Source organism: Bombus impatiens, unplaced genomic scaffold (assembly GCF_000188095.3).
Source record: "Bombus impatiens unplaced genomic scaffold, BIMP_2.2 scf_0142, whole genome shotgun sequence".
NCBI lineage: Eukaryota > Metazoa > Arthropoda > Insecta > Hymenoptera > Apidae > Bombus > Bombus impatiens.
This window is the reverse complement of record NT_176561.1, coordinates 2,175,590-2,189,572: the sequence shown is the minus strand read 5'-3', so window position 1 is coordinate 2,189,572 and position 13,983 is coordinate 2,175,590. Positions and strand designations below refer to the sequence as shown.

The 13,983-nt window shown below is 38.9% G+C and overlaps 1 protein-coding gene across 2 annotated transcripts in view; it reads left to right on the top strand.

Moving 5' to 3' along the window:
• The window catches only part of LOC100740942 (RB1-inducible coiled-coil protein 1), a 56,676-nt gene that overhangs the window by 29,888 nt on the left and 12,805 nt on the right, over positions 1–13,983 (top strand). For both annotated transcript variants that reach the window (XM_003487196.4, XM_012382043.3), the window contains exon 4: positions 13,460–13,748. In XM_003487196.4, the coding sequence (XP_003487244.1) occupies positions 13,460–13,748 (289 nt within the window). The remainder of the gene's footprint in view (positions 1–13,459; positions 13,749–13,983) is intronic.

Genomic DNA, 13,983 nt, shown 5'->3' with positions numbered 1-13,983 from the left:
AGAGTGGATGAGGCTATTACCGGGTCTGCGTGGGTAGCTAATAGCGCTGTGTCGTCTGCAAATGTCGCTATTGTTACATCGTTTGATACAGGTAGGTCGGCAGTGTAGATGGAGTACAGTAGGGGTCCGAGGACACTACCTTGGGGTATGCCGGCTTCTATTGGGAATGTTGCGGAAGTGGCGTCTAGGCATTTAACCATGAATTGTCTGTTGGTTAGGTAGGATTTTAGGATGGAGTAGTAGGGGTGAGGTAGGATCTTTTTGAGCTTGTATAGTAGCCCTTCATGCCATACTTTGTCGAATGCCTGTTGGATGTCTAGGAAAACCTAGAAAAAATTTCTGGACATTTTCCACGTTTCCTAAGATCCATAACTTTCACTTTCGGGTCTTCTTTTCTATACCTGCCTTCTTTGTCTCGTTTCACGAAAGGGACAAGTTTCTGGTGGGTCAAGAATATCTGAACATCCCTTTTTCTCCAACGTCGGTTTAACGAACGTGTTCCGGATTAGTTTTCCCAGAAAGAAACCTTACCTACCATTCGTTTTCTCCAAAGAAAAGAGGGATTTCTGCGTTGGGTCTGCGTAGGGATGTGACCGTTCGTTTCATCAAACGTACCGAAATTACGCTCCTCACTCACATTAACAGTATTTTTTCTCTTCGTCCCATGAAGGATAAATATAGGCCTCCTAGACCCTCAGCCTTCGATCGGTAGTTTCCTTTAACTTCAAACAGCGCTGGTTTTCGTTTCTCATATTTTTCGACCAGTATTTTAGTCAATTTTCATATTTCGCGAGAATTGATTGTAATTTTAATAAATAAATAAAAAAAAAATGTCATATTTATGGATCAAAATTTACAAAATTCTACTGGCTCATTGGCAGACGTTTCAACATAAGCGTGCAGAGTAAAATAACGCTATATAAAACCATATTAAAACCTGTTTGGACCTATGGGATCCAATTATAGGGAACAGCGAGTAATTCCAACATAAAAGTTCTTCAACGATTCCAATCAAAAACTTTGAGATCCTTAATAGATGCACCTTGGTATATTATCAACGAAACAATACATTGCGACCTTAAGGTACCTACAATTAAAGAAGAAATATTTAAGTTCAGAAACAGATATAATATAAGAGTTAACAACCACTAAAACCCATTAGTTACCCAATTAGTTGACACGACGGATCAGATCCGCAGACTAAAAAGACATTACTCTCTAGATTTAAACATTAAATTCAGCTAGAACCAAACATACGATAATCACCTATTATACATGATATAGTACCACGCCAGAATAATTTACTTATAATTCTCAATGAGAATTCATTCTGAAATTCTTCCAAATAAACAAAAATTTATGGTTTTTCATATTTATATTGGATAACCATTTTGTCGTTTTTTATATATCATTATTTAGTAGCGTAGAGAATTTTATACGCTCCAATATATAATTATTATTTCCCTCTAAAATTCTTGCTCATAGGTTTTATAATTTCTCACCATGTATTTAGGATCGTTATACAAATGCACAATTCTATTATTTATATATATGTCGGAGATGAAAGAACACCGGAGCCTTTGGAATTTTGGATAATCCCGCAACATTGTAATCTAGAGTCTACTATAGCTGTAATTGAACAATTGTAGTTATTCAATCCAATCGTAATTGTTCGAGAGTTGTGATAGTGAGCTTGGGCTCGAGGCGACAGTCAGTCGCCGAACGTAGCCGCGGTCACGGGATGAACGCTTTGTCTAACAAAGGCATAGAATAATTCTATAGCTCTCCTTAAAAAGGAAATAGTTGTAACACTCGACAGTAAACATTCCAACGGTCTCTGTCCCGTAGCTCGCCACACGCAGACCCTGTTCTTCGAGTAAGATGATTGCCAGATGTCGATCTGTCTCCGCAGTACATGTTCGGCTAGCTCGAGGGCCCGTTATAAATCTTAAGATTTAGTCAACTAAAGTCCTTCAAACAGACAGTCTTTGTCTCAACTACGAGAAAATAGGGGAGACCTATTTTTCAACGAGCGGCTTTCCCTCGAGGGCGGCTAGCATCTTTTTCTAACCATCGATGTGGAGATTGACCAATTAGCAGCAATGCCAATTTCCCTTACTTTCTGAACGAAGGCTTTTCTCGACGAATCCGATGATCTCGTGTCCTTAGACACACCCCAATGTAGTTTTCCTCTGTGGCATCATCGGCACGGGAAAGTCATTCTCGCTCGCAATCTCATCGATGAAAAGTAATACAAGAAAGAATGGCAACACATTCAAACCAGCTGGCTGCTAAAGCGAGCAAAACTCTTATAGAAAGAAAACTAAAAAGAAAACCCCACTGACCTGACTTCACTAAAGAAATAAAATAGTGAAACTCAAAGATGGTATCCCGCTGAGGATAGCCATCCACGTGTTATTTAACAATTAAGCTAGAAAAATTTACCGAATGCTCAGCTGGATACATTGTAAAGTACAAATTGGATAATAAGAAAAAAAAATTTGAACGCACCTAATTCAATAGCAAGAGACTGGTTACTTTACTCTATACCTTTCAGGAAATTGAAATCTCGTGTCTTCGTCTTCGTTTTCGTCTTTGACGAACGAGTATCAATGAACACCGAAGAGACAAATCGGTGGCGGAGTAAACGCATCGACGAAAGCGAGTTCGTTGAATGAACAAGTCGAGTCGAAAACGAAAGGAAATCAGAGGGTGTCGATCGGGTAGGTGTGAAAGAGCGAGGGAAGCCAATGAGGAACACGTAACAAAAGCCTCCACGTTGGCACTCGGCATCGAGCCGGGCCGATATTCTTTATTTAGCTGTCGATAACCAATCGGCTGGGTTTTATTTAGACCCCGATACCATTTCTCCTCGCTTTTCCTCACACAACGATGCTCATTGTTACGAAGAAGTAATCTGTCCTGTGACGATTATCGCGCTGTCGTTCTCTTTTCGTTTTCCACCGTAAAGCTGACAGCACATGGCGCTTTCGCGAAACGGTGTGATCGCAAACTTAAAAACTGAAACGTCTATAGAATGTCCAGTGTGTTTGTTTCTACAATTTCGTATTTTTACTCCCGAACATCTTGCATGCTCATACTTACATTGATCAGACACGTATCTGATCTTGAATGATACGACTGGATCAAGCTCATGGATATTGAATACCCACGCGTTAGTTACAACTACAGGTTCAAATAAATGAAAATAAATTAAACACGTCACCTTTTCGCTACGCAGAAACACATGCTTTTTAGCTCAAAATAAAAACGAAGATTTTCCAGTTAGAAATCATACCGAGTTAATATCCGAAAATATATGAAATATTCCAAGTACAGTACTCGTTACGATACTTAGCTAATAGGTAGAATAATTTTCTACCTAGGTTCAATTTTTTAAAAATATATTTACAAAAATATGAACTTACGTAAGTGTTGGCAGTCTATTTATAATTCCCTGCAACATTGCAATAAAAGAAATATATCGCGAAGGAAGATATGCTTTTTCATTTCTTCGAGATTTATCTATCAAGTAAATTAACGAGAACAAACAAAGAAGAAAAATAGAAAAGAAAAACAATGATCAGAGAAATAGAACATTGAGCGGAAGTTGGAGAAGAACAAGGGGCGCTTAGGGTTATCTTCGATCGGGTTAAGATTTGACCGGGGGCAAGCTTTTATCGGGCCAATTAACTGCACGCGAATTTATCGCTGTCGATACGCTTTTCTTTGCACTTATTTTGTAACGCTCGTGATAATGTGCCATATGTGCACATAGCTACATAATATGCGTATACGCTACGTGTAGCATAATACGATACAGATTTATTGTAACGTTTACAAATTTCTTGCAGATAATAAGTTACGGCGAAGATTAATGTACAATATTTCTCGGTTTTTCAATTCGTAACCACGCGAATTATGCCACGAACACAAATCTTTGTTCGTTTGACACCTACCTAATTTGAAATTTGTGAAAAAATAGACGGTGGAGAGCGCTGGAGGGATTTTCGTGCGCGTGAACCAGGAGCTGCATCGTAAATTATGATGATCATTTATTGACAGCGGTCCGTGGATACATTGTATACACAGTGCGTGATGTATAGGCGCGATATATCAGATACTTGGACCAGATCCCAGCCTTGAGGGTTTATTCTAGTAACGCGAGGCTTTCCTTTTCAGATCTCGCGCGCTGCAATCACTGCATTTGTCTTGCATAATGCCAGAACGATGTGGAGGAGAATGGAGACTCCCAAAGGGCGGAGATAGATTTATGAAGCTTGTCACTCGCGTATACACACATCTACGTTCTCCTTATCCGATCCCTTCATTCCGCGTGGCTGATCTTTTCACGTCGTCTTCGTTCCGACCCTTATCTTTCGTCAGGAATTTCACCTCCACTTTCGTTCATAAACGTTAGGATATTTTTAAAGAGACAAGATAAATTGGATAAAGAATAGAACAGTACAATTGTATTGGGTTGTCCCAAAGGTTTCTTTCGTTTTATAAGGGAATAATGGATACACGACCTTTTTTTTGTTTTATATTATTTTATTGAATTATGTATGATCCATTTTGTTCCAATAGAACATCATCATTGTCATCATCATATAAGGAAATAATAGGTGCACAACATTTTTTGTTTTATATTATTTTATTGAATTCGGATGATGATTGCTCAAGATGCGTCAAGGAACTCTAGTCAACTGTCCTTCCGTCACGATGATGCTGCGTCTAGAATCAAACATACGATAAATACATATCATTCAAGTTAAAGTACCACGCCAGAATAATTTACTTATAATTCTCAATGACAATAGATGGTAAAATTCTTTCAAGTAAAAAAAAAGTGATGCTGCGGAGGAAAGCTATGACGGGGTACGTCTAAGGATACGAGATCATCGAATTCGTCGAGGAAAACTTTCGTTAGGAAAGTGAGGGAAATGGGCGTTGCTGTTAGTTGATTAATCTCTAGTTTGGTGGTTGAGGAAAGATGCTAATCGCCCTCGAGAAAAAGTTGCTAGCGGGAAGCATTGTACATGAGAAAAACTAGATATCCCGTATCTTTCGTAGTAGATAATAAATTTAGGGAATACTAAGATAAAAACTATTTGTTCGTTTGAAGAATCTTAGCTAGAGAAATCCTAAGACTTACTGCGGGGATGATCATAAAACCAATCTGGACGTACGTAATACCACCATGGGGAACAGCAGCAATGAACCATATAACCAAAATAGAGGCAATGCAAGCTAAAATTCTTTTTTTTTTCATTTATTTATTCAAATTTTACAATTTGTCCAGTAGGACATTTGGTAAAATATTATAGCGTTATACTAATATAGCATGAGGGTGGCTACCCACAGCGGGGTACCATCATCGTGTTTGTTAGGTTATAGTACCATCTTCGTGTTTGTTAGGTTATGTCCTTTGTGAGATCTTTTGGGTGTTTCCTTTTTAGCCTTCTTTCTATGCTTGATGTGTTGACCATTTCCGCTGACAGTCGGTTCGGGTGCGTTGCTATTCTTTCTCTGTATCTTCTTGCACATCTGCTAATCTCCTCCTTGACCGTTGGTATTCCCAGGTCTTTCCGAATGTCCTCGCTTCTAACGTACCATGGCGCGTTTACTATTGTTCTGAGTATAGCTAAAATTTTTAGAACAGCACCATGGTAGGTTAGAAACCAGGACATTCGGAAAGACCTGGGAATACCAACGGTCAAGGAGGAGATTAGCAGATGTGCAAGAAGATACAGAGAAAGAATAGCAACGCACCCGAACCGACTGTCAGCGGAAATGGTCAACACATCAAGCATAGAAAGAAGGCTAAAAAGGAAACACCCAAAAGATCTCACAAAGGACATAACCTAACAAACACGAAGATGGTACCCCGCTGGGGGTAGCCACCCACATATTATACTATTATACCACTAAGCTATAATATTTTACCAAATGTCCTACTGGACAAATTGTAAAATTTAATTAAATAAAAAAAAAAACTTACTGGGGGTCCTTAGGATAATTGATAGTATACTAAGAAAATTCGACATCTGGAAATCATCTTGTCCGAAGGATAGGGTCTTATAGGGTGTAGCAAGCCAGAGACAGAAACCGTTGGAAGATTTGCTGTTACTCTAAGATCCTTAACGGATGCACTTTGGTATGTTACCAACGAAACAATACATTGCGACCTTAAGATACCTACAGTTAAAGAAGAAATATCCAATTTCAGTAATAAATATAACATAAGTGTCACGTCTGGCGACACTCTACCTAGACCAGGCCACACACTGCGGGCAGGCTGGCAACCAGATGTCCGCACATCCTTATTACGTCAATACTCTTAAGCACCTATCATAAATCTCAGGAATTTTGTAGCTATGGTCCTTCAGACCGAACAAACATCTCTTTACTCAATCGTTTTTTTTTTATTTATTAAAATTTACAATCAATTCTCGCATTGGGAATAATCGTTTTCTAAAGGTTTATTGATGAATTTCGTTTATTGATGAATATTCGATTTGCTTATCGGATAGGAATGCGTTTACTTTTTTCTTGCGGTCGTCCGATTGTAATAGATCACGAAGTTCTTGTAGCGCGTGTTGTTGTCGACGGGGACATTGGTAGAACGTCCCCTTTGTCTGCCTTGATGTGGAATTGATTTGATCGCCGTTCGCCCGTGTTGTAAGAAACTCTATCAGATGTGTATAAGAGGGCATTTTTTTGTTGGGTAAGGTGCATTGCCAGTCGCGAATGGTGGACGACATTTGATGTGACAGGTTCGCCTAATTTTTCTGGCGCCCGGAGATTCATCTTGACCGTTTCGAGAAAATCTTCTACGGTTTCGGGTGTTTCCGTCGTTATCTGAAGATAGTTATAGATAAATGCCCAGTGGCGCATACAGATCTTATGGTGGCAATCGAATTTCTCCTTCAGAATGTCAATAGCGATAGAATAATTGGCCTCTGTACCGTCTAACGACTGGATACTTCTCGCGGCCTTCCCAGTCACGGCTGATCGGAGATAATTAAATTTTTGCACGGGTGTAAGTCGTTCGTTACGATCTATAGTGGACGAGAAGGCGTCGTAAAATGAATGCCAATTCTCGATGAAATTCTACCAAATGTCCAAATCGGACAAATTGTGAATGTAAACAACTAAATAAAAAAAAAAAAAATTCTCGATGGTGCCGTCGAAAGTAGGCAAATGAATTTCAGGAAGTTTAATCGGTGTCGGCTCGCAACCAATACCTGTTTCGCAATTTGCCGATCTCGAGATCGATGTTTGTCGCAAGAGATGATCGCATATTCGCTAACTTATCATATTGCTCGGATATTTCGATGCCGAGCGTATGTTCTTCTTCGTCTAACTGTTCCAATAAGAATTAACAATCGCCAGTTACTCAATTACTTGACACGACGGATCAGATCCGCAGACTAAAAAGACATCACTCTCTAGATTTAAACATTAGATTCAGCTAGAATCAAACATACGATAATCATTTATTATTCACGTTATAGTACCACGCCAGAGTAATTTACTTATAGTTCTCAATGAGAATCGATTGTAAACTACTTCCAAATAAAAAAAAACAGATTTGCTATCGAGTGCCGCTATATCTCCAATAGAACATCATTGTCATCATCATACAAGGAAATAATAAGTGCACAACATTTTTTGTTTTATATTATTTTATTGAATTATATATGATCCATTTTGTTCCAATAGAACATTATTGTTGTCATCATTATATAAGGAAATAATAGGTGCACAACATTTTTTGTTTTATTTTATTGAATTATGTATGATCCATTTTGTTCCAATAAAACATCATTATACGTAATTTAATAAAATAATAGAAAACAAAAAATGTTGTGCACCTATTATTATTATTATCATTATAAAAACGAAAGAAACTTTTGGGACAATCTAAGACAATTACGTAGAAGATTTAAATTGTATAATTAATAATAGTACAACTGTATAATTATATGGAAAAATATAATTGAATCTTTTTTCTGAAATATTTTGAATCTTGATCTTGTAAGAATACAAAACTCTAACCAATTTTCTATTCCTTTACAAATCTGGATTAATTAGATTTAAACATTAGATTCAACTAGACTCAAACATACGATAAACACTTATTATTCAAATTATAGTACCACGTCAGAATAATTTTCTTATAATTCTCAATGAGAATTGATCGTAAAACTCTTCCAAATAACAAAAAAAAATCTAGATTAATTATCAGATTTTGCACGAGACCAGCATGTGACTTAATATTTATGAACGAACGTGCAAATATATCCGAGCGCACGCAGGTTACTTCATATCGAAATCTTGTATTTTATTGGTTTTGCGCTTCGTCGCCGATAGCAGAGGCTTGATACATAGCGAGAGAAAGCTATAGGATACGTCGAAGGAGTGCGTGTCAGGTGGCGAGAACCGCAGTGGGTTGTGCACTTTTGAGGATTGCGTGGAAACTTGATTCGTTGCCTGTTCGAAATTGCTATTTCCAACTGTTTCTCCATCAAAACGTTTCTCCCACTTTGATATAATTACTAGAGCAGTAGATAGAAAATCATACTCCGTAATTAATGAAAGAAACTAATTACAGTATACAAGTTTGCTAATACCAAACTGTTTTATCCTTTCTTTTCTACTACTGTTAGAAAAATGGTAATGTAACATCGTCTTACATAGCAAAAAATCAGATTTGTGCTGGCGTGGGAATGTTTTGCAGTTTGTTTGAAGCAAAACGGCGGGATTTCAACGATTATGAGCCATGTCTGCAAGAAATTCGTTCTAATTGAGAAAACACATGTTTCGCATTTGTGGTAAAAGTACGGAGTTTCACTGGTAACCAGAGAAAATGGTTAATTTGTACCGCTTTAACGATCTGCGTATCTGAGTCTGGCCGTTATATTAAAAGAAAAACGAGAGGAACGAAACAAACCTACGTTGCCTATTCGTTAATTCCCGGCTTACAATCTCAAATCGACTCTTTTCACTCCTGAATGCGCCGATGCATAAGTACGTTCGTTGTTACTTCATATTTCCACCGAAAGTCGCGTGACTTTCATGGCAATGAAAGTAAATCGATGCGATTCGCTGCAGCGTTAAACGACGTAAAAACACAGACCTTAAACCTGGCTCTCCTTTCTCTTTTAAAAATCAGTAATCAGACTTTTCCGTGAATTCTTAATTCGCGACGCAAAGATGTTATCTGGTGTTCGTACAAAGTGAATCGTGTCCAGATAAAAAGAGAAAAAGAGGAGTCTTGATAGTCACGTCCCACGTTTATGCAGCCATCGATAGACTAACGCGAACGATGTAAAGGGGAAAATGGAAAGAAAAGAAAGAAAGAAAAAAAAGGGGAGAAAAGAATCAAATTCGAACAAAGGAGAGAGAAATCGAGTGATATTTACCAACGAGGAACGCGTTTTCGTTCAGCAATCGGTTTCTGGCGATCGACCAATAGATCGACCGCTAAACCAGCGATTTCTTTCCCCCTTTTTCCCCAGATAGCCTACGGCTGACCGAGTTTTCACCGCAGATAAGATCGCGGCCCATCGAGCCGCTATGGTTCTTCATTCATGCGTCCACGCAGTCCCATCGGGATGCTTGGCAGCGGCTTTAATGCAGGCCGCTGGACTATCAACCGTACGAGTACTGATCCGAATGAAACAGCGTTCGCAAATGTCTGGCACGGCGCTCCGCGAAGCGTGGCCCGCGACCTATTAACCCTTTAATAAGTTACGATAGATTGCACGACATTCATCGTGGCAGCTTGCTTAACCGCTTCCGACGAATAACCCAATATCCAATTATCCGGATAGTTGGTTGATAGCGTGATTGGTAGAAATACAGAAGACGGGAATTAACTGTCGAGTCTGATCGATGCCGATTTCAGTAATTTTTTATAATTTTCGTTGAATACGGAAATTGAAGAAAATGCGTTTTTTTCCCCTTTTAGATTAATGTACGTACGTACTGCGATTGTTCTGGCAACGAGGGGTACATTCTCGAACGCGTAGGCGTGTGTTTGCAGTGCGTAGTATGTATAATTAGAAAAGGAGAGCATTAGTCCAAGTTAAGATATTCTGGGAATTCAGTGTCGTGCCGTGAAATTCTTGGCCCCTGTTTGCCAGGTTCAACCTGCGCCGGAAGCTTACGCAATTACACGATTAAAATGAGGTTACCGTCGTTATATGCGGTAGACGAAACGCGAGCGAATCTTCAACATTTTTGCCCGCTTTGCCTCTACCTCGTCGTTGTGTAACCTGAGTGGTTCGATAGACGATGGAGCTTTTATTGTATATAGGTGCATAACTATGTTCTTCCTAGAATTTCACTATACAAGAAGTAGAACCTCTAAGTAGAAATTACTTTCACCTATTTAGCGGCGAATTAATCTATTAAATAAGTAAAAACTTATCTATTCAATAATTCCTTTTTGGATATTTTTTTTTATCTTTGCGCATTATGCGCGTTCTGTGCATTTTTCCATTTTTACAATTCTCATAAATACCTAGAAATTCGCAGGCTAGTTATCAGAAAAGCTCTAGCAACTAATTATACGTTTCAGGTTAATTAAAGCGACGTAACGTGCGCGTCAGTAACAACGTATGCGTTAAACTTTCTTCTATCCACACTTTAAACTCTAAACAATGATCGAGCTATTCGAAACACGAATCAAAACGCAAGTTGACCATAAGCATTCCTGATGGAAGTTTTATCGCAGATGCTAATTACCGATTGTCCATGTTCTGCGTCGTAGTTCCAGGTGAGATCACGCATCGCAAATCATCGCAGTTATTTTCCCCTTAAACGGCATTCTGCGTTCAATTCGCGGATGACGACGATCAAATCGGTTTTGGATTTGCAAATCGTCGGGGTCACTCGGTCTCGATCTCTGATTTATTTCGTATTCTTCTTCGTCTACAACGCAGTCTATTGTTGCGAATGGAAATCGGTCATAACTGAATTAATGATTGAAATTAAGAGTGAGAAAGAGAAAAGTCACGTTCTACGGTTCTTTTGTCCTCGCTCTTCGATTTTTATGACCTCATGAATTCATCGTTCGATTTCCACCTTCTGACATTTTTACGCTTTAACGAATTTTCCCTCTGATCGTCCTTTCTTTTTTCTAAAATGAAACACCGGAACAAGGGGCAGCGAGAGAAAGGACAGCGTCCCATGCAGCAGCGCGCTATAATATCGATCCGATATCCAACAGTTGTGCAACATATACATGTTTAGCTTCGATTTACTCTTCTGGTTCATCTTTACTGGACTTTTCTTTCTTTTTCAATGCGGCAGCTCTTTTTGCCGCGTGAATTTCGATCAATCGGCTAACAATTATTTGAAATTCTAAGAACCACAGATTCACCTAATCGTATCGGGTCTTATTTTTCTATTCATCAGAAAAGCTAACAGAAGACAAAGGTATACTCGAACCTATGGAAATTATTTTGTATCGACTTGTATCGACTCGTGTATCGACTTTTAATTTTCAAATTTTCGTAATTTGTTCAATTGACGAAACTTTCATTTACGAGAAGTATTATTTGTTGTACGGAAGAACGAATCGATTTATACAGATAAAACTTACGGAAGAACGAAGTTTGTAGGATGGTTATTTCATCGATTGAAAGGTCTTGATAGATTTCTTCCTCGATGACTACCATCTACGTTACGGTCAATATTTGCCGAGGAAAAATAGCACGTTGAATGATATTAGGCAACGTTCATCAATCAGTTTCTACTCTCTCGCTCAAACCTATGAACACACATTGCTAGTAATAAAGTGTACGATCATCGTGACAAAATTCCTCGAGTTTCAAAGTGTGCCTGACGTAATCTTACCAAGCATTCATGAAAGAGCCTAACGTGCTGTTTATACGCGAGGTAATCGGTGGAAGCAGCCTCTAAACTTTAAATAAAATTAACTCCGGCCAGCAGCGATTTTCCTTGCTGTCAGAACGTATCGCAGTATGTAAGCAGTTCCCTTCCATCAACTTCCAACTGCCACATTGGTCACTCGTCTCGAAACTGACCACGTAACGTTGAACAAGACTCGTAAGGAGACACTCATCGTCTCGTATCATCGCTAGGGAACGTAGTTTGCTAGAACATGATATTTTTTTGTGATGTAAAAATAGATAAGTCGCGATTTTGTTACACATTTAGAAGAATTTTTAAGTTAAAAAACGGTTGGGTAGGTTTAGAAGAGAATTTCATTCCTTTAATATCGGTTGGACCTCGATTGGATGTCGTAATGTAAGCAAAATACAAAGGGATATAATCTGTTATTTATATAAACGCGTCCCGATTTATTCGAAACCCCACGTTTGCTCGGGATCGCAGAATACGCGTGTGGATAGTTCGTTTCATTCGTCCGTGATGATGATCCTACGAAGATTATTCGACACGCAGTCGCGACACCGTTGAGGACCGCTAGCCTCGTGACACAGCAAGGGAGAGGGCATAATTTACAACTTATTGCACTCCCGAGTGACTTTGTTATCTCTTCCTCGAATCGGGAATGACGAAACCCAGGCAGCCGCTCCGAGTGTTCGAAGCTTCGCGTTTCTTTACGATAATTTTCATGAAAAACAAATCGGTGTAAAAGGAATTGTACTTTTCGTAAATATATCTTGCACCTGAATTTTAAACGATTTTCAAATCAGATAAGGCTGAAACCAATGATTATGCATTGATAACACGATAACACGGAAGAGATAATTTGTTCGTTAATTAGTTAAGCATTGAATCGATATCATAATCTCTATCGTATCTATTATCAAATCAAAGTAGAGGTAGAAAAATGTAAATCCTTAGCAGAATTGTTTCGAACCATCGGTTTGAACGAAACCTGGACGATTAGGTACAAATTATCACTACAAATCCAGGGTATGACGCAAGGTATTGAGATGATCCGAGTCGTTACGCGACCTTGAGCTTTCGTCGCGTGCCAAAGTGCCAACATTACATCGGTGAAGCTCGATCAATTATACAAGCGACTTGCGGACACTGTGTCGGTTGGTCGCTCGTTCAATCCCTTGCCATTGGAGGTATAATAGCCTTCACGATATATATAGCTAAGTTCTAAACAAAAGCATCAAGTAGCAGCATAGATTGGTGCAGTGATATTCAGAATTCTGGCTTCATCCATAAATATAGAAGCACGACTAGAATATGCTTCATGCAAAATATACATGTGTGTTTTTATTAATTATTACAATTCGTTTCTTAATTTACCGATTGTTTCTGTAATAGTTAATTCTGCCATTGATAAAAGAAAAATGTCTTCTCTAAAAAGGATTAACTCGCCTTTCCCGTTTAACTGGTTAGAGTTCGACGATTGGTATTTCGATCAATAAAAGCGGGACAGTTCATTTGGACAAATATTCCGCGATTAAGAGCTTGATACGATCGATCGCCCTTTGCATTGCAGATGTCGATCTTCAGAACCAAATCGATGCGTCGTTGGCGATGCCGGCCACTTATCAGACCCTCATTGCCCGTGCCCAATTGGCTCAGCAATGCTGTGGATTGGCGCGGGAGCAAACCAGGATCTGCGAGAGGCTGGTCCACGATCAACACCTTCAGCAACAGGGCTGGGCTGCCGTGGTCGCGAATCTCGAGGACATCACGCAAATGTTCCAGTCACGGGTCGATGTTTTACAACAGAGTTTCACCGTCTATCTGTCGGAGAGGCAACAACACATGGAACTACTTCAAAAGTGAGTAATACAGAAAACAAACATTCCTATCCATATATGCACATATATATTTTTTTTTATTTAATTTGCATTTCACAGTTTGTCCAGCTGGACACTCGGAAATTTTTCTAACTTTATTGCTAATTAACATGTGGATGGCTACCCCCAGCGGGATGCCATCTTCGAGTTTGCCTATTTTATTTCTTCAGTGTGGTCAGTGTTTTCTTTTTAGTCTTCTTTTTATGAGAGTTTAGGT